Genomic DNA, 22,543 nt, shown 5'->3' with positions numbered 1-22,543 from the left:
GAACAACTTGTTAGCTTCTGTTTTGTTCCCTATCTAATCCTAATAATAATATACCTGACAGTAATGAACTAGTAGGTGCCCATGGGTGAAATTCACCATTGTGCAAAGGGCCAGCACAAGGTCTAGATGCCACTTAAGTCCAAATTAAGTCCTCAGAATAGATCTATAGTGAGAATAAAGGTTTGAACTGGCCCGCTGCACAGGAATGAATGTCACCCATTTGAACACGTTTTTTTGTTGTCACATATGAATGTTGTTGTTGTTCATGGAAAACTTTGCTCTCAGTTCTCAAAAGTGTATATTTCCTGTAGTAGATCAGTCCCAAAACCTTCTGTAAAGCTTTCTGTTGACTTTTAAGTGTTTTGAACTCACAAAGTCCAATAGCTATTGCTTATATGTTACTCTAGTCTTTCAGGTCTGGAGCTGTAAACAACACCCAGAGCCTTGTATAAATATGCTAAATACCTATATTGGATGGTGGGTGAACTTAACAAAAAATGAGCAACAAGAAAACCTGATTGTGTTATTGGGTTTGAAATTGTAGAGCTGTTGATTTTCTGTCTTTGAATGGTAAAATGGCTTGTACTAGGGCTATTGTGACGTTTGCTGTATAAATGCACACATAATAATATAGTTCCTTGACTTTTTGTCAGCCTTGTGCCTTGAAAATAGAGAGTCTCTAGGTGGGTTTTCTTTCAGAATTATATTTAAAACCTAATTCTAAACAGCTGCCGATCTCATTTTGGAGGCTTTTCCGTTTTCTGAATGCAACTTAAGGTAGGGCAGCTACCATTTGGAGGGTGAGGACTGGATTTGGGAGCCCAGAGGAAACTTCTTTGGGACTTGACTGTGCTATTATCTCTTCAGTTTCTCTGTCCCCAACCCCTCAATCTCTTCTCCCTCATACCCCAACGGTTTTCTGTTGAGTGCTAGCTGTAGCTAGCAGAGCACCAGTCAATGCTCTAATAGCAGCATTGGCCCTTTTTGTCCTGTGTGTTTCTTGTGGGTCATAAAAGTCATTGTGAAAGAAGTCTGAATGTGTGGCGTGTTGAAGACTAGATCAGAAGGAAGAGGTGGAGAGGGAAAGAGATTGAATAAACAAAACAATACTCATTATCCCAACTGACTTGAGGGGAAGAAGGAAGCCACTTCGCATATCTATAGAGTGAATCATTGTTCTGATAGTCTCTGCAAGGTACTTAGATACCACATTGATGACCTGTATAAATGCTTAGATCAAATGTCAATATTGCCAATAGCCCTTAGCAAGAATAACTGCATAGCAGAGCTGGGAAGGTAGCAGAAGTTCTTCAGTTCATTTTTGAGATCACTGCAACAGAAACACACAGCAGTTTTAGGAAATATTTAGGCTTTCTTTTCTCTTTAAAGATGATTCTAGAAAGATGCATCTCACTGAAATCCATTTCAGTTTTGTGTGTTTTAATCAGATCTGAGTAAATAACATTTACATGTCCATGTTGTTTTCCTTACTGATAATATACTACACTCTCATTTTACTTGAAATTAATAAATATTTTATTTCCATAACGCCTCTCATTTCAGAGAATCTGAACATGTTACACAAACTCCACTTATACAGGGAAGACTGGGTGGGTGCAAAAGAAATGTAGAGATTAGGTTTAAGTAATGCTTCATATGCTGAATGTCAAATAATTTTAAATATACAATTTCTATAAACTGTTCATATTTATAGAGGCAGGATTTGAACCTCTGGTTTCAATTGAAGATTTAACTTCAAAATTTCCAACATTTCACTTTACCATTTTCTGTGTGGACTTTAAAAATCACACTTACCACAGACTTGTTTGGCAGAACTGAGAAAATGACACTATGCATTCCTGCTGAACTGGTCAGATAATATTTAAAGAGAACTGCTAAAGAAGAGAGGTGACTTTCAGAACCTGCATTGGAACAACAGGATTGAAGTTCAACTTCATATTAGCTTAGGTGGCTCGGTGACTCTTACGTCAGCACTGCAGTGCACTGAGTCTTATGGGCACAGTAACAAAGAAAACTGCAAATTGTTCCTTTTCCTTTTGTAAAAGGACCTGGCTAATGTTACATGCATGCAAGGGGAATTTTGTTTCATTTCTCCCCAGTATGTTAGCGCGAAGGGCTTTATAGAATGAATTTATCTATCAGAAATATGTTTGAGATAATAACTTATTTTGTGACTGTAATGCTATACTTGACACACACCAGTTTGAAATATTGGTATACTTTGTTCTCTGCTTCTGAAATCATCAACAACTGAACATGGAAAGCTGTCTTAATATGCACATTATTGTGAAATGATTGGTTGGCTTTCCCTTCGGGGCAGTTCCTGGAACTAATCTGTTCTTGCGTAAGGGCATAATAATAAGGAAAAACGTTAACAATGCATTGGCTACTGGAAGTCTATTGTTTCTGTTATCTGACTCATGTTCAATCATTTATTGTGGATTTCATTCCTTTACTGAAAGCCATAATACTGAATGTCAAAAACAATTTCATTCAGATTCACATTCTTCTCTGGAGTCCTGTGCATAGGGCCCCAGTGGACCAATTTGTGCACGGTAAAGCTAAGTGGGGATGGGAGTCGAGTCTTAAATCTATAAGCAGGATGGATCCAGCAGCTGGTTTTCATATAACACTTTATACTGTTTATGAGCTGTTGACATGGATTGTGCCTCCCACACAGAGGGAATTCTGGGAAGGCATTGGAGGATTAGTAGCACCTGAGTGGATCCAGACTATGCCCATGCAACAGAATGGTCATGTTGGCAGCTGACAAGTTATGCCAACTGGTGCTCTAGCTTGACAGGCCAAGCAGCTCAAGTTAAAAGCATGACCACAGTCAAGGGTTTTCGAGTGTGGACAGGAGTTGAGTTAGGGACAATATTTAAGTTATTACTTGAATTAACTGCATGGCTGACAAGCTCATAGCTGTTAAAATGAAGGTTCAGGAAGGGGGTAAACTCTGAACAGGTTGTAAAAGCTGCCTACTGAAATGTGTGGTTTTCATTCCTGAAAATTGGTCATTAGTCTTCTAAAAAAATTATTTTCCAATTCATTATTTTTAAGTGCTGAAAAATATATCATGGACCTACCAAAACAAAGACCTGCCCCAGAGATGACAGTCAAGATGACACATGTAGCAGAAGTTATAAACAGATGACTAAAGATAAAGGAAGAGAATGGACAAAAGTGATAGTAATACCCAATAAGGCATCTTGATGGTTCTGTGAAAAAGATATTTTTGTTTGCTTTCCTTCCTCTCAGTGAAAATCCATCATCTGAAATATGTAAAATTTTGGGCAGAAAAATCTAAAGTATATAATACAGGGTATAATCTAAGAATAGACTAGATTGCTTAGATCTTTGCATCATTTTTGCTGATTCTAAGGGAAGGCAGAAATTGGGTGCACTTAGATCACTAACAGGGATATATATATATATATATATATATATATATATATATATATATATATATATATAAAATATGAAAAACACCCACATAAACCCATATGAGATAATTTGTAGGAGTGTGGTTTCTTAGCCAAAAAAACCCAGAAACAGCCATTCATCAGTCTATGTTGTTGTAATAAATGCCTTGGAAATGGGACACAGTTAGGTGATGTACAGTATTGGGTATGTTTATGTATTTCCTTATCAAATTGTTACTCCTGGGGGGATTCTGCAGGACTGCATGCCTGCAGAAAACGCCACCTGCCCCGCAGATTTCCTGTGTTTTCCCTGCAGAAAACAGCGGGGAAGTAAAGGGAAGCCGTGTGCGGGGGGCAACCATGGGTGCAGTTTTTTGGAGGGGATTCCCCCCTCCAAACAGAGGTGAAGCATGGGGGGGGCACATGGAGTTACATGTCACTGTCCTCCCACCCATTCTGCAAGTGCAGAGCTACCCAACTGAAGGAGGCTGTGTCTCCGCTTTGCTGACTCCGCAGCTGGTTGCCACCTCATGGGTCCTAGCGCCAGTCATACTCCTCTTCTGTGTGCTGGGAGTCTTCCTGTTTTCTATTTTGTGCAACAGTGAGTGCCCGTGGTGGGGCTGGGTAAGGGGTGGTGGTGGGGAAAATGAGGGATGGGAAAGTGAGGGAAAGAGGCAGTGGGGAAGGAATGGGGATGGAATAGGGCAGGGGGAGGGGAATGTGGGAGTGAGGGGAGGGGGAATGGAGAAGAGAAGAGAAGGGGTAGAGGAATTGCGAGGGGAAGCAGGAGCCTGGCATGTGGCGTCCCCTTGACAGCAGCTGGGGCTCCCCCATTAAGCAGGCCCATTGAACCCTCACCCTGTCAAGCCCTACCGCCTACCTCTGGACCCCTCTGATGAGCCTCCCACTCCCAGACCCCCCCCCACTGATCCCCTATGGGTGCACCTGGACCCCCACCCATCAAGCCTCACTCCCCCAGTACCCGGACTCCCCCACTGAGCCCCCCACACCCAGACCTACCTCATCACCAAGTCCTATCTCCCTACACTCAGCGCCCCCCCCACACACTCCTGCAAAAATCCCCTGCAGAGTCTCATTGCCCCTGCACCTGGAACACCCCAGCGAGCCTCTGAACAGCCCATCACCCACACCCAGATTGCCCCACACAGAAACCTCACACTCCACACCTGGATCTCCCCCACACCAAGCCCCTCCACACTTGGGTCCTGCTGAGCCTGCCCACCCACACCTGGGTGCTCCTGGTGCAGAGGGACAGGGCCCTGGGGTGTTTCTGGAGCAGGCCCAGCCCTTCCACCGTGTCATAGAATATTAGGGTTGGAAGAGACCTCAAGGTGACGGTCAGATGCCGCCTCACTGCTGAGTCTATGGTACCAGGGGAACTGGGGGCTTCGGGTTGATCTCCCACCTCAATGCAGCCAGTGGTCTGTGCTCCCCACTGCCGTGTTGGAGTCACATTTATTTACTGACAAATACAATTTGAAGAATTTTAAAATGTGCACATCATTTTTAATTTTTTTGTGCAGAATTTTAAATTTTTTGGTGCAGAATTTCCCTAGGAGTACTTAAAATATTCCTTTGATCCCAGGATTTTTAATCCAAATCAAGTCACAAGGAAGGTATTTTCAGTAATACCACAAATTGCTAGATAATAATACTTAGTGAAATGAAGATTTATCTATTGTAGTTTTCACTATATTTATACCGTATGCTGTCATTTTGTTTCATTGTTTACTTCCAAAGTGGCCCTGTCACAATACAGCAGGGAAATATTTTATCTTTTTGGAACTCATGCTTTTCTTGTATTGACTCTGATATATACCAATGAGTGACAGTAGGGATGTTGGAGGGGGGGAGTGGGGATGTCAAGTTGGTTTCCTGATAAATCAAGCACCAGAAAAGTTCAGAAACAGATTTTTGGTCTGTCCTGAGCATTCCCTGATCAACACAGTAAACAGCCTTTATTTAATCAGTTTTAGAATCCAATCTCTGCAACTATTTTTAGTACTTACTGGCACTAGATGATTCTTCTGGGCAACTGTACCAGATTTATAACTCTGAAAGTGCACTGTTATTTGTCTTCCAATAGGCAGTGAAGTGGCATCTTGTACATGCATATGTCAAGCACCTTTCAAATTTTAGTAAGGTGGCTCAGCTATGTCTTTCCCAGAACAATAAAAAAAAGGATAACTTTTTTTTTTTTTTTTGGAAAAGCATGTCTTTTTCTTTTTTCTCAAAAGTAGAAATGATTCCCTGGGGAGTTCAATGTTCAACACAAACTTTCTCTTTGAGCTTACAAATCCCCACAAAGAAGAAAGATTTTGGAAGGTCTTACCATCATATGTATTTCAGTAGTTTTTACCCCGAGGCATACACCTCCCCCCAAGCTTATTTGTGAATGCGAGTGTAGGGGTGGGGGAGAGAAATATCACTAACAGATGAAGGGAGAAAGCTCTATTGCATGAGATTATTGGGCATTCCATAAGTGTGCATAATTTCAAACGTGAATTGGAAGTTTCCTGAATCTGAGATCAAAGTGTTCTTCTTTTAAATGTCATAATTCATAAAGCAATGAAAACTTTGACATTAAGGTATAGTAAGGGTACATCAAAGAATGCCCTTTTATGAGGTAAGTCAAGAGAACACATTATTTTGTTTTTTATTTTTTACTGTGCTTATTTAGGCACCTATATCTCTAGTTAAGCGCCTGTGTTTATGTTACCCATGTAACCCACACAAAGATTTTGTCAACATTTTCCCTAAAAGTAAACAATATCACCAAGATGCAAAAATTTCACCCACTTTGGCTTACAAGGGCCTCACATCAAAAAAGATATGATGCAAAATAACTTCAGTGTATGAATACAAAATCAAAGGGTTCAAATTTCTTTTTTTGCATCTATATAACTCAGTAAAGTTTCTGTCTCTTAAAAGAAAATTTGGGAGGCATGTGCATATTTCCTTCAGGTGTTTGTTTAGGGTCGGAGGGGGAGGGAATGAAATGAGATTGAGGTATAGACTTAATGGGCATGAATTTCTGTGTATTTGCACTACTTTTTAATAGTGTCAAAGGGCTTTTTCTTTCTGTTTTCCATGCTTTATGAGCCAAAGCCACATGTATGCAGTTTTGTTGTAGCTGTGTTGATCCCAGGATATTAGAGAGCCAAGGTGGGTGGGGTAATATCTTCTATTGGACTAATTTCTGTTGGTGAGAGAGACAAACTTTTGAGCTACACAGAGCTCAAAAAGCCGAGGAAAAGTCTGTATCGCTCGTAAACTTGTCTCTCTTGCCAACAGATGTTGGTCCAATAAATATTACCTCATCTGCCTTGTCTCTCTAAAGCCATATGTCCATCACCCTCAATTCCCATTGAAATGGATGGAAGTGGTAAGTGTGCTGAGCAGCATCTGTTTTAAGGTAAGGAACACAATTGCCTGTGTTTTCCTGTGCACAAGTGGATGTCAGTCTGAATCATCTTCTTCTTGACAGTCTACCTGGTTACAGAGCAGGGAAGGAATAGGGTGTATTGCAGGTCCACATTGCTCAAACTCCTGGTCATCCGATAACTCTAAAAATGTATTTAGAATCTCAAGGTGCCTTGTTCTGGCGGACACAGCAGAATGGGCTCTTTATTTAGCTTTTGTTGAGAGAGTACCCAGAATAGCTTTCTGCCTGACACTTCCTGAACCACAGTTATGTTTTGGGAAGTGATATCCATGAAATGTGTAATCATATATTTACAGATGATTGGTTCTTTGGTCCCTGTTAACCTTAACTGGCAAATGCATCAAATCTATAATGGTGTGACATGTAGAATATGGTATCATAAAAATTCTATTTTATAATAAAATAAAGAACAATGAGATACCTAGCGTAAACCCCAAGTCCTTTCTTCCCTGTATAAATTCTAGTGCCATTACAAGGAAGGGGAAAATTGCTGGGACAGGAAATGTTTCTGGAACCCTCCTTCAGGCTATGGAAAAATGGAAGCATTTAGAACAACACTCAGTCATATTCAATACCTTAAACTGTCCATCATGTACTTAATCAATCTCCTGTTCAGTAGAGTGTGTGTGTATGTCTCTCAACATATATAATGGGATGTGATGTGGAGAAGAATCCACTTTTCTAGTTCTCCTACCTACATTTGTTACCTGTCCCTGTTTTGTGGAAACTGTCCGTAAAAGAAGGATGATTTTGAGTTTAACACCTTGGAGTGGTACTCAAGAGAGCGAGTTCAGTTTCTGGATGTGCCATGGACTCTTTGCATGATGTTGGACAAGTGATGTACTCTCTCTCTGTCTCAGGACCCCATCTGTAAAATGGGAGTAGTAATACTTCCTTACCTCAAAGTATTGTGAGAACACATTAATTAATGCTTGTGAGACACTTGGCTGCTTTGGTGATGCACCCCGATAGGAGTCCATTTGAGCTAAGTTTGTAGAACCACTCAAGTGACCTTCAAATTATTTCATGCTGTCATGAGGTTACATCCTGATGAGATGAAGCAGTGTGCTGATACCACAGTAGAAGCATCATAATAGTGTGATATGGAGAATTTGTGTTGGAGAGGAAATTGTTAAAGGTGGCAGCCCTGGTTACCCAGGATAAGAGAGAGCCTGAAAAATACAAGAGCCACCCCACCTGTAAATCACAAGCAAAGCTTTCCTATCCACACACTCAAAGCCTAACTACTTACATTATTTTGATAGCGAGCATAATACTAGGCGGGGCTCAGCACAAAGTACAGATAAGGAACCATTATTCCAAAAGGGAGAGAAAGGTAAGAAATACAATGGGCAAGTCAGCAGAGAATCAGTAAGTGGTCCAAAGTATTGTAATGTGAACAAAAAGGAGGTTTAGGAGGAATACACAAGCACTGAAATGCTTGGGAAGGTAAATTTAATGTTATTGCAGAAAAACTGAGAGTAATGTCTCTTGTATTTTTCAGGCTCTCTCTTATCCTGGGTAACCAGGGCTGCCACCTTTAAGTTTCCCCTCCAACACAAATTCTCCGCATCACACTATTATGACGCTTGTACTGTGGTATCAGCAAACTGCTTCATCTGTGGGAATTTACACATTTCACATTCAAAGTGTCAAGCTCGAAAGAAAAATGCACGCTTTTTAAAAACAAAATCAGAAAACTGATCTGTCCCATTTTGCAGCTCCTGTATAATTTTGCATTGGAAATCTTATGTGCCCGTGTTACTGTAATCCTTTCTCTTGGCTCATTCTCGACTGCACCTGCTGTGCTACAGTGTTCCATAGGAATTCTCTTGACAACAACAGAACATTGGGACCTACCTTGTATGTTCAGCAGAACTGCAAGGGTTTCCTACTTGGCTATACCTGAAATGTTCATCAGCCAGCAAACAGCTGAGCTATTTCAGTGGGAAGGGATGGTTCTTAAGCACTTTAGGATCCTTTGGATGCAAGATGCTTATATATTGAAGATTTTCTTATTAAAGTGTTATTTTTGCAAATGACTTATCTATTTAAAATAATTTTGTACCAAGGAGTCAGGAAACCGTTATAGCTGATTCACAGTTTGATGCCAGGATTATCTAACCACAAGTGTTTTGTATGGTAGGTTCCTACATTTTAGGATGGTTAAACTGTATTGGCCCACTTGCTCATTGTATATTTTATTATCACTTTGAATATTTCTTATATACATTCTGTATAGATTTTGTCATTTGTACAATCTGCTAAAAAGATTTAGGACCTCACCCTGTTAAAATATGCTTAATTTTATGCACTGTGAGTAAATTGCCTTAAGATAAACATGCCTGCAGAAACAAGACCTTCAATATTAAGAATGAGTTTTCTTGCCAATCAGGGCCTGTTTCTGTAAGGTGCTGAGCATTCTGCTTTAGTGAAATATAAGCACACTATGCACCTTACAGGATCTACCCCTTATTTGTGTATTACTGAACAAATACTCTCTGATGGTCTCAAAAATAATCACAAACCCTGATTCCCTTTTAAAATCCAAAGTGCTATGCATCACAGAGTGTTGTACATTTTTAATGTGAATTTTTTTACCATAGTTGGGAGGTTTGGGCTCTATTTATTTAAGAAGCCATTGTGGTCTATCAGTTTATCAGAATCCAATAGAGCTATTACTGTCCATCCGTTTATTGGTTCGCAAACTTAATTTCCTGAGTAGTCTTGGCCACGGCAGGCCATGTTAATGGTGCCTGCATTGACCCATGGCTTTGCTTTTCCAGTTCATCCAGTCAGTGATCTGCCAACTAAGAGCCCAATCATGCAAATATTTCCTGCTAGGCTTAGCTCTTACTCCAGAATCTGAATCCCACTGAGTTCAATGAGACAGCTTGTGATGCTGCAGAATCGCATATGCCAGAAGCAAGTTTTTATAGGACTGGACCCTAGGAACCCCCTCTTAAGTCCCAGCACACTAGCCTGTTGTAGCACCCAAAGAACTGTTCCAGTCCACTATGTTGAGTGTCCGTGTTTGAATAGTTGTGTTCAATGTTGTGTTCGATGTAGTTCAACTACTTCAATGTTACACATTTTAAAAACTTTCTAATTTTGTATTTACATGACAGCCCAAAACAGCACCGAAAAGGACGTTTGGATCCATTACGAATGATCAGGTAAATATAGCAGAGAGTTCTTTCAACAAAAATACTGATTTGTAATTACAGGAACCTCTCAATGTAATGCATGACTCCAGTGAAGTGAATGGTCTTATAATGTGAGGAAGCAGAGTTTAAGCTGAACATCTGGGCTGATACTATTGCTTAAGTGCATATCACTGTGCTTATCTTTTGAGAGAGAGAGAGTCTCCTGGTCTGAGCCAGGAGCTCCTTAATGCTAATCTTGGCTCTGGCAAGAGAAGCCTCTTTTGCCTTGAATAGATGGGAGTTACAGTGCTTAGCATGTCTTAACAGGAGATAATTTAACTCTTCCTTTGTTACCCACATCAAAAAATTGGGATAATACTTCCCAGTTTTAAGAGTATTGTTTGTAAAGCACTTTGAAGGTGAACAATACTTTATACGGGATAACTTTCTATTATATTTATAGTATGAGCTAAATTCTGATACCTTTGCTGCTGTTGAGCAGCACCAACACCAGGAATAATCCCAGTGATGCAGTGGGACATCTTGGTGAATAAGGGTGTCAGAATCTGGCCCTGTGGGTGAAATCCTGACCTCTTGAAGTCAGTACCAATGTTCCCATTAGCTTCAGTGGAGTCAGAATTTCATCCTCTCTGTTTGTTTGGTGAGAGTTAAAGCTGATAGCTCAGCCTAGATTATCATTCTTAACTCTAAATTTTTTTAGTCATGGAGGAGTCGGTCAGAGCCTTATAGTCCCTTTTGTTGCTGAATGTTTCAACATTTTTCAAAGATTGTTTAAAGTGGGAGAGCTTTCCATCCTCACGGTAGGTGTGTGAAAGTGTCTATTTAATGGCACAGTCCCTGTTCTTATTCATTTCAACCATATGAACCATAGGTATGCTTGAATTGGTTTGTTAAAACAAAATCTGCATTAATTGTCATTTTGACTGGCTTTACTGCCACTTATGTATTTTGCACAATTTAAAATATGCCTTTGACCCTAGGCACCCTAAGCTTGGCTTTGTGTGTATTTATACTTTTTCTGTGAGTATTAAAGTTATAATTGTAATTACAAAAGACATCTACTACAGCTGTGCATGTGTTGTGTCAGCATAGTGACCCTTAAGATATTTACAGTTGTATAAGAAAACACTATAGAAAAGTCCTATACCATTTAAGAGGAATGAAACTACTATGGTTTTATAGATATTACTTTTAAAAACCTATGAAATGTATAGACTGATATCCTTTCTGTTGCTTTTTTAAAAAAAAAAACCTAAAGAATTCTATAGCAGGCATATAATTCTCAATAATATTCTATAGGATGTTAGCAAAGAATTCTGCCAGAAGGGCGGAATCATTAGGTATATGTGGTTAGACCATATCCTAACTACTCACAGCTGTCACTTTGGCAATAAAAGGGATGGAAGGAAAAGATGAGTGTAAGGGTATGTCTACACTACGGAATTACTCCTATTTTACAGAAGTTAATTTTTGGGAACAGATTGTGTGCATTCATCCACACTAAGCACATTAATTTGGTGGTGTGCATCTACAGTACCGTGGCAAGCGTTCACATTCTGAGCGGTGCATTGTGGGTAGCTATCCCACAGTTCCCGCAGTCCCCGCTGCCCATTGGAATTCTGGGCTGAGCTCCCAATGCCTGATGGGGCCAAAAATTTGTCACGGGTGGTTGTGGGTCGTCAGTCAACCCTGCCTCCGTGAAAGCAACAGCAGACAATCATTTCATGCCCTTTTCCCTGGATTGCCCGAGCAGACGCCGTAGCTCAGCAAGCACAGAGCCCGTTCAGCTCACCGCAGCAGTTATGACCATTGTAAACACCTTGCGCATTATGGTGCAGTTTATGCAGAACCAGAACCTGAAAAACTAGGCGAGGAGGCGACGGCAGCACAGTGACGAGAGTGATGAGGACATGGATGCAGACTTCTCTAAAACCATGATCCCCGGCAATTTGGAGATCATGGTGTTAATGGGGCAGGCTCGTGCCATGGAATGCTGATTCTGGGCCCAGGAAACAAGCACAGTCTGGTGGGACCACATACTGTTGCAGGTTTGGGATGATTCCCAGTAGCTCCGAAACTTTCGCATGCGATAGGGCACTTTCATGGAACTTTGTGACTTGCTTTCCCCTGCCCTGAAGTGCAAGAATACCAAGATGAGAGCAGCCCTCACAGTTGAGAAGCGAGTAGCAATAGCCCTGTGGAAGCTTGCAATGCCAGACAGCTACCGGTCAGTCGGTAATCAATTTGGAGTGGGCAAATCTACTGTGGGGGTTGCTGTGATGCAAGTAGCCAGTGCAATCATTGAACTGCTGCTATCAAAGATAGTGACTCTGGGAAATGTGCAGGTCATACTAGATGGCTTTGCTGCAATGGGATTCCCTAACTGTGGTGGGGCTATAGACGGAACGCATATCCCTATCTTGGGCCCGGATCACCAGGGCAGCCAGTACATAAAGCACAAGGGGTACTTTTCAATGGTGCTGCAAGCACTGGTGGATCACAAGGGACATTTCACCAACATCAACGTGGGATGGCTGAGAAAGGTTCATGACACTCGCATCTTCAGGAATTCTGGTCTGTTTAAACGGCAGCAGGAAGGGATTTACTTCCCAGACCAGAAAATAACTATTGGGGATGTTGAAATGCCTATAGTTATCCTTGGGGACCCAGCCTACCCCTTAATGCCCTGGCTCATGAAGCTGTACACAGGCAGCCTGGACAGTAGTAAGGAGCTGTTCACCTATAGGCTGAGCAAGTGCAGAATGGTAGTAGAGTGTGCATTTGGATGTTTAAAGGGTCGCTGGCGCAGTTTACTGACTCGCTCAGACCTCAGCAAAACCAGTATTCCCATTGTTATTGCTGCTTGCTGTGTGCTCCACAATCTCTGTGAGAGTAAGGGGGAGACGTTTATAGCGGGGTGGGAGGTTGAGGCAAATCGCCTGGCCACTGAATACGCGCAGCCAGACACCAGGGCGATTAGAAGAGCACAGCAGGAAGCGCTGCGCATCAGAGAAGCTTTGAAAAACAGTTTCATGACTGAGCAGGGTACTGTGTGACACTTCTGTTTGTTTCTCCTTGATGAAAACTCACCTCCTTGGTTGCCTCTAAATTCCCTGTAAGCTACCCGCCCTCCCCCTTTTGATCACAGCTTGCTAGCAAAGGAAATAAAGTCACTATCATTTTAAAAACATCTATTCTTTATTAATTAATTATAAAAATAGGGAGATAACTCACAAGGTAGCTCGGGTGGGGTGTGGGAGGAAGGTAGGAGGAAGGAAAAGGCCACTTCAAAACTTGTTGAATGACAGCCTTCTGTTGCTTGGGCTGTCCACTGGGGTGGAGTGGTTGGGTGCCCGAGCCTTCCCCCCCACCGCGTTCTTGGGCATCTGGGTGAGGAGGCTATGGAACTTGGGGAGGAGGGAGGGCAGTTAAACCAGGGCTGCAGCAGCAGTCTGTGATCCTGCTGCCATTCCTGAACCTCCACCAGATGCCGGAGCATGTCCGTTTGCTCCCCCATTAGCCCCAGCGTTGCATCCTGCCTCCTCTGATCTTCCTGCCGCCACCTCTCATCTTGATCGTCCCTCCTGTCCTCATGTTCATTGGCTGCTTTCCTGTACTGTGCTACTGGGTTGCTCCACACATTCTGCTGAGCTCTGTCAGTGCCGGACAACTGCATGAGCTCAGAGAACATTTCATAGCGCGTGCATTTTTTTCACCGCCTTATCTGAGATAGCCTTTGGGATGGAGAAGGGAGGCTTGAAACATTTGCAGCTGCGGGAGGGAAAAAAAGTATTTAAAAAGATATATTTTACAGACTCTTTCACAGTGAACTACACTATTCACATTACATAACAGATGTGATTTTGGTACGAGGTCGCATTTTGCATCTTATATTGAGTGCCTACGGCTTTGGTGTTAGAGATCACACACGCAGTGCCAGGCAACAAAATTCGGCTTGTAGGCGGCCATGGTAAGCCATAGTCTTTTGGCTTCTGCAACCTTCATAACAGCAGCGCCCTCCTTTCCCATACCAAGCAAAGCCCGTTGAGTTGACCATTTAGTGCTTCGGTTTTCCTGTTAACGTGCAGCAGCAGAAACCAAACTAACCCCCCCACATCCAATTATCTGGGTTGATCACTTTACCCCTCCCCCACCGTGTGGCTAGTATCAGGGAAGATCCCTGCTAGCCAAATGCGAACAGCTCAGCGCCAATGCTCCCCCCCCCACCGCTTGGCTAACTGCGGTAAGGATTTCTTTTCAGCCACAGGCAAACAGCCCAGTAGGAACGGCTACCTCTGAATGTCCCCTTAATTAAATTTCCATATTTCAACCAGGTTACCATGAACGATATCACTCTCCTGAGGATAACACAGAGAGATAAAGAATGGATGTTGCTTGAGTGCCAGCAAACACTGGGACCATACGCTGCCAGGCTTTGTCATGCAATGATACCAGATTACTTGCTACTTGCATGGCATGGTAAAGTGTCCTACCATGGAGGACGGAATAAGGCTGCTCTCCCCAGAAACCTTCTACAAAGGCTTTTAGAGTACCTCCAGGAGAGTTTCATGGAGATGTCCCTGGAGGATTTCCGCTCCATCCCCAGACACGTTAACAGACTTTTCCAGTAGCTGTACTGGCCACAAATGCATCCCAAGTCTTCAGGGCAAATTAATCATTAAAAATGCTTGCTTTTATAACATGTATTATATCTAAAAAAGTACACTCACCAGAGGTCCCTTCTCCGGCGTGGTTGGGTTGGGAGAGTATTTCAGTCAGGGTGATAAAAAGATCCTGGCTGTCGGGGAGAACGGTGTGCTGTGTGCGCTCCTCAAGCTCGTCCTCCTCCTCCTCATCTTCCCCATCTGCAAAATCCTCAGGCATGGCGGAGAGTACCCCATCATCGGAGTCCACGGACAGGGGTGGGGTAGTGGTGATGCCCCCCCTCCCCAAATTGCATGCAGCTCAGCGTAGAAGTGGTATGTCTGGGTCTCTGTCCTGGAGCGTCCATTTGATTCTTTGGTTTTCTGGTACGCTCATCTGAGCTCCTTAAGTTTCACGCAGCACTGTGTTGCGTCCCTGCTGTAGCCTCTGTCCATCATGGCCTCGGAGATTTTTTGAAATGTTTTGGCATTTCGTCTTTTGGAATGTAGTTCTGATAGCACAGATTCGTCTCCCCATACAGCGATCAGATCTAGTACCTCCCGTTCAGTCCATGCTGGAGCTCTTTTTTGATTCTGGGACTGCATGGTTACCTGTGCTGATGAGTTCTGCCTGGTCACCTTGCTGATGAGCTCGCCTGGCCAAACAGGAAATGAGATTCAAAAGTTCCTGGGGCTTTTCCAGTGCACCTGGCCAGTGCATCCGAGTTCAGAGTGCTGTCCAGAGCAGTCACAATGGTGCACTGTGGGATAGCTCCCGGAGGTCAATACTGTCGAATTGCGTCCACACTAACCCTAATTCAAAATGGCGATGTCGATTTCAGTGCTAATCCCCTCGTCAGGGAGGGGTACAGAAATCAATTTTAAGAGCTCTTTATGTCGAAAAAAATTGCTTTGTTGTGTCGACGGGTGCAGAGTTAATTCAATTTAACGCTGCTAAATTCGACATAAACTTGTAGTGTTGATCAGGCCTAAGAGTCTGCACTCCATATGGAAAGATCTGATCCTGTGGAGTTTAAAGGTGAACAATAACTTCTCTTTACCATTTTAAAATTAACCTATGAGGGTATGGCTACACAGCTGCTGGGGCCAACTGATGTGGTGGCAGGGACTGTGCCAGTGCACTAAAAATAGCTGTGTAGACATTGCTTTTATGTTCGGGCTCAGGCTCTGAAGTTCTGAAGCTCGAACTTCCACATTGTTATTTTCAGCGCACCAGCATGAGACCTGCTATCAGAAGTCTGGCAACCAGGGCTGAGAGATTCGCTCCCGGCAGCTGTGTAGACATACTCTAATATAACAGGAATGTAATTTTCTATGTATTGCTGTAGATCAGTTTAAAAATTGCATAGAAGAGCTAGTTCTCTATTATATTTGGTATTTTTTTTAGAATAATTTCTATAGAACTCTGTATTTACTTAATCCCTATTACATTCTATATGGTAGCAATTTTGCATTAAACATTTTGTTAAAATGTTGATATTTTCAGTAAAGATTCTAATTTGTGTTGGATTTTTTGCTGTTTCCTCAGCAATTTACTGCTAGTGACAGGGAACTGAAGTTATATGTTTAAGCCAAAATCATATGCTATAATGAAAAATGTGTCTCTTGTCATATGTGATAGTTAAAGAAAAGCTAAATTGGGTATGCATTTTCATGAATTAAAAGTCTGTATATAGTGTTTGTTGTAGTTGCAGGAGCTAATGACAGAATAATCAATGCACATCTGTCAGCTTGTGTGCAAATAAAGAACTGAAGGAAAGCTGACTTTTTTTTCCCCACTCTTGCTAGGTTTTTCTGGAAATCAGTGTTGAAAGAGCAGTTTATTTAATTCAGCATTTTTGCAACAAATAAGAGCCTTAGTCCAAATTAAACAACTGCTAGCAAGGTTGCCTGCAGTAATCTACTCATGATAATCCTATCATTGAGGGAGAAGATTCACTTGTCTTTAATAAAGAGAAGGTCTGTCATGGGGTCGCTGCTTTAGAAATTAACCCCTTTGGTTCATAGCATATGGAACCTGATTCGGACACACTTAGCAAGGTTGGTTTCTTCACTCATCTTCCAGTGAAAAAGCAAGATCTACATTTGTTTTCATAACTTTAAAGATCTGTTTTCCAATCCATGTTTCTCTTATACATCGCCATGGGTCTTTACTTATTGGGGTGACAGACACTGTACCAGGGGTAGAGAGTTGGGTTATTTTATTTGAAATGGAGATGTTGCAGCTTTTCCACAAAAGAAATGATTGCTGCAATGGATAGAGTCAAATTCTGTCCTCATCTGCAACAGCCCTGGTACTATTTATGACAATGGAAGATGCACAAAGACAGCATTAGGCCCATATAGGTACTGATTTAATTGTGGGTAGCAGGGTACAATGTAGTCTTGCTTCTTACTAACCATTCCAAATGTGGAATCCTCCACACTGGAAACCCGTCTCCCATGCAGGGTGTTAAATACCCTAAATTGCATGATTTGTAGTGTGCACTGCAAAGTCTATCTCATCTCCCTAACCTTTGGTGATGGGTTGGGAGTGTCATGAGGATGTAGGTGGGAAGAGCTGATGTTTCATTTTTACATCTGGTTAATGTTAGTTGTAAATTAAACAAACAGTTGTCTTTATAAATTTTATTGGCGGAATCGAGAGCCATGGAGAGATGCTCTTTTAGCAATTTGTGTATAAATTAAAATGAATAAATAAAACTATAGAAGGTCTAATTCTGCCACCCTTACTCATGCTTAGTAGCTGCTTGCTAAGTGAGTAGACCCATTAAAGCCAATGGAGATACTCATGCAGTAAGTTACTACTCAGTGTGAGTAAGGGTGGCAGAAGCAGTCCCATCATGAGTATAGCAAGGGCTAGGTCAGCAGCACAGTTTCTGACTATAAACATGACAGGCATAACGAGAGTTTAATGTTCTTAAAAACAAATAAATACGTAAAATCCTAACTGTTCTCTTCCCCCCTATCCTATCTGAGCTTCACTGAGCCCCCGTTTTCACCCACGTTTCACTCCCATCTTCAATGCCTGCATTATGGGCCCAATCCTTCTGGGGAGATAAGGCTGTCAGGATTCCCTTTGGAATCTGTCAACACTATTCTTCATCAGTCAGACAGATTGCTATTGATCGTTGCTAATCACTTCCTTCTCCTTAGGGGATGTATATGCTCCCTTTGCAAGATTTCCAGCATCTGCTGGCTCAGAGAGATACCAGCAGTGGGAACCAGACTCCAGTCTCCCACCTGTAGGACAGCACATTACTTTCAGACCACTCTGTCCATCCCATAGTTTGAGGAAAAGCTGTGTTTTTACAGTGTCTGCACATATAAATGCATTACTTGCTGTAAGAAGGGCATAAAGTGTTCAACACACCCTATTACAGGATCTTATTACTCAGAGTGTAAATGCAATAGTCCTATGATATTATTCATAAGAAAATCATCTTATTTTCACACTTGGAATGTATTTTTCACTGCAAATATGAAATACATAGTGATGAAAAGGGGAATAATTCTTCCTGATTTTCATGTATTTCTAATAACCTAACATGTCTCAGTTGTGACTGTGCCACTTGAATCTTAAATTATGTGGTAATCCCCTTTTCAATATGGTGTAGTTTTTCTTTTCTCTAAATGCTACCGGTTGTACGCTTGTCTTGCTTTGCTGAACTGGGGATTAAGTACCCCTGTGCTTTTGCTTGCCCTCCCCAAATCTTGGGTCCAGCCTTGTTGTGGGACACAGCCCTAGCCCTGTGGATACTGCCCCTCTGTGAGCATGGGGTCTGATGTAAGTCGAGCCTTGACATCTTCTCCCCTTCTCCCCCACCCCACAGCTAGGTGTAAAATAGGAAGTGAGCCATATGTTTTCAGTAGTTGCTGTAATTTGAGCTGGAGCTGTAAAAGAAACCTTGATGCTCTGAAACACCATTCCTGCTCAGGCCTGCTACTAGGGAGGCACAGGTACACACAGCCCCGTACTTAAGGCAAAGGCTAAAGGCTTAATCTAGCAGTAAATGTATAAATACACCTATAAAGGTATTTTCATGGGATCCCTGTGTACAGTAAAGATGTGTATATCTATTTGTAATATATTTTCATAATAAAAATTGTTCTTCCTTCTGTGTCTTCTAGGGTCAAAATGTATTTGGACTTGATATAATTGAAACACCTGAGGGAGATAAGTGGCCACAGTTGATTGTCCAGCAGATCCTGGACAGGGAGCAGAAAGACACATATGTGATGAAGATTAAAGTTGAAGATGGTGGAACACCTCCCAGATCCAGTACAGCCATCCTACAAGTAACAGTTACTGATGTGAATGACAATCGCCCAGTCTTTAAGGAAAATGACATTGAAGTTAGCATTCCAGAAAATGCTCCAGTGGGCACCTCAGTTTCTCAGCTCCATGCCACTGACGCTGATCTGGGCTCAAATGCACAGATCCACTTCTTTTTCAGCAATCAGATCTCCAGTCTGGCCAAAAGGCTCTTTGCCTTAGATAACACTACTGGCCTCATCACAATTAAGGAACCACTGGACAGGGAGGAGTCACCCGTACACAAGTTAACTGTTTTGGCAAGTGATGGCAGCTCAACTCCATCAAGAGCAACAGTGACGGTAAATATCACAGATATTAACGATAATGTTCCATCCATAGACACAAGATACATCATCAATCCAGTGAATGGGACTGTGCTCCTGTCTGAGAAAGCACCTCTCAATACAAAAATTGCCCTGATTACAGTAATGGACAAGGATGCTGATCTTAATGGAAAAGTTACCTGCTTCACAGACCATGATGTCCCTTTTAGGTTAAAGCCAGTGTTTGATAACCAGTTTCTATTGGAGACTGCCACATTTCTAGACTATGAGGCTACACGAGAATATGCCATTAAAATAGTGGCCTCTGATTCAGGGAAACCTCCCTTAAATCAGTCAGCAATGCTGCTGATCAAAATCAAAGATGAGAATGACAATGCCCCAGTTTTCACACAGCCTGTCATAGGACTTTCCATTCCTGAGAACAATGCTCCTGGTACCCAGCTGACCAAGATCAGTGCCACAGATGCAGACAGTGGACGCAATGCTGAGATCAGCTATATGCTGGGTTCAGATGCACCCCCCATTTTCAACCTGGATCGTCGCACAGGAGTTCTGACAGCAGTAAGAAAGCTGGACAGGGAAAAGCAGGACAGGTACTCCTTCACTGTACTGGCTAGGGATAATGGGATGCCACCATTGCAGACCAATGCTACTGTGACACTATCAGTTCTGGACCAGAATGATAACAGCCCTGCTTTTACCCACAATGAATACAATTTCTATGTGCCAGAAAACCTGCCCATGTATGGCACAGTGGGGCTCATTACAGTTACTGATGCTGACTCTGGAGAGAATGCTGCAGTTACTCTCTCTATATTAAATGGCAGAGAGAATTTCATTATCGATCCACTTACTGGTGTAATAAGACCCAATATTACATTTGATAGAGAACAACAAGGTTCTTACACTTTCCAGGTGAAGGCTGTTGATGGAGGAAGAGTGCAACGCTCTTCCACTGCCAAAGTGACCATAAATGTAGTTGACGTGAATGACAACAGGCCGGTTTTCGTCATCCCTTCATCTAACTACTCCTATGACTTGATTCCCACAGCCACCAATCCAGGGTCCGTGGTGACTAAAGTCTTTGCAGTTGACAATGATACAGGGATGAATGCAGAGCTCCGCTACAGCATTATAGGTGGGAACTCGAGAGGTTTGTTTACAATCGATCAGTTAACAGGCAACATTACTTTGAAAGAGAAGGTAATCACAGCAGATCATGGCTTACATAGGCTGGTGATAAAAGTCAATGATTTAGGACAGCCAGAGTCTCTTTATACCATAGCACTGGTGCATTTATTTGTGAATGAAACCATCACCAATGGCTCATACGTGCAGGAGATGGTGCGCAGAAATATGGAAACACCAGTGGGCCAGAATGTTGGGGATGGTGAGATAACCCCACAGACCAATGACTATGTCAAAATCATCATTGCTATAATTGCAGGCACCATGACAGTCATCCTGGTCATTTTTGTCACTGCTTTGGTACGATGCCGCCAGACACCCCGGCACAAGGTTGTCCAAAAAAGCAAGCAGAGTGGGGAATGGGTCTCCCCGAACCAGGAGAACCGACAGATCAAGAAGAAGAAGAAGAAAAAGAAGCGCTCTCCTAAAAGCCTCCTTCTCAACTTTGTGACAATTGAAGAATCTAAGCCCGACGATCCTGCCCATGAGCATATAAATGGCACTTTAGACATTCCCGTAGAGCTAGAAGAACAGACTATGGGAAAATATAACTGGGCCACTACACCAACCACATTTAAGCCTGACAGCCCAGATTTAGCAAAGCATTACAAGTCTGCCTCTCCACAGCCCACCTTTCAAATTAAACCCGAGACTCCTGTGCCCCCTAAGAAGCACCATGTCATTCAGGAACTGCCTCTGGATAACACCTTTGTGGTGGGTTGTGACTCGCTCTCCAAGTGCTCCTCAAGCAGCTCGGACCCTTATAGTGTCTCCGAATGCAGCTGTCAAGGTGGCTTCAAGACCCCAGGCCCCATCCACACCAGACAGGTAATACAAAGTTTCTAGCTGCTCACTCTCTCTTTCTCTGTCTGTACCCCTAAGCTCTGCAGAATAACTTTGTCTATAAAGATTAAAAGCCTGAAAGTTCATGCTTGGCTGAGACATTGAAGTGTAAACAGTTTGTGATTCATCAATGTTAAAAGGAGAAAATTAGAATAAAGTGACTCTTGGCTGTGGGAAAATTTAGTACTGAATGATTATATTAGGGGATATTCCTGTCTGTAGATGGCAGTATGGTACTTCCTGCATTTACATAGTATTTAGCTGTGCAGCTCTGTAAAACAAAGAAGGGTTGTAGCACTATCCTCGCTAGTATTGTATACTCAGGAATCTAAGTTATCTAGGCCAGGTGGAAAGCAATAAAGCTTTGCAGCATCTGATAAGTGGTTCTTAATGCTAATGGAGTCTGGAATTGGAGCCTTCATTTGGACAGAGCTGTACCTCAAGGTTTCTCAAAAGCAAGCAGGATTTTTTTTTTACTGAGAGATTGAGTGCCATTTTCAGACTAGAAACATAGCCTACCATGCGGGCTACTCAAAGCTGGCTGACTGACATAATCAACAATATAAAGCAGTAATGAAGCCAGTGGGAAAATTTAGAAGCATTGCAAGTATTGTCCTCACTTTGTCACCTTCATGGCCAAGTACAGATCATAGAGACAGTAGCTGAGGTACAGTTCAGAGCAGCAGTCATAAGAGTGAATTAAAAAGCCCTCAGATTAACAAGGAGGGCAAAAATATAATGATAATTAAACACCCTGTTGCTTTTTAAGACACCAATGAAAGGCTTATTAAAGCAATGGGAACCACATCAGAATTGAATCCAGATTCTGGAAAGCTGTATTAATGCATTTGTGATAAGGGTTTGTTATTTATCTGAGTTTTTCCTCCATCAGTAGCCTATCCTCAGTACAAAGAAAAGTCTCATGCTTTTATTTGAGTTAGTCATGAGGTATCTGTGCAGTAAAAGAAGTTAATAAAATATTTGTGATGATAAGATGGGATTCACTTCAATTATTTCTATATAGGGACAGATCCTCAGCTAGGGTACATCTGTGTAGGCTTTAGTGGTGCTTTGACAATTTACCGTAGCTGAGGATCAGGTCCATAGGTTCGACTTACTTTTCTGTAGGCAGTTTTGTTAATGATACGGTGATAATACAGGGGGCCT

At 42.2% G+C, this 22,543-nt stretch overlaps 1 protein-coding gene across 1 annotated transcript in view; it reads left to right on the top strand.

The window, feature by feature from the left end:
* PCDH11X (protocadherin 11 X-linked) overlaps nt 1-22,543 on the top strand; it is a 667,082-nt gene that overhangs the window by 50,621 nt on the left and 593,918 nt on the right. The window contains 1 exon segment of the mRNA XM_077826378.1: nt 18,875-21,361. Coding sequence (XP_077682504.1) covers nt 18,875-21,361 — 2,487 coding nt within the window.

Source organism: Eretmochelys imbricata, chromosome 9, assembly GCF_965152235.1.
Source record: "Eretmochelys imbricata isolate rEreImb1 chromosome 9, rEreImb1.hap1, whole genome shotgun sequence".
Classification (NCBI taxonomy): Eukaryota; Metazoa; Chordata; order Testudines; family Cheloniidae; genus Eretmochelys; species Eretmochelys imbricata.
The sequence above is the reverse complement of the archived record's forward strand: the minus strand, read 5'-3'. Positions and strand labels throughout refer to the sequence as shown.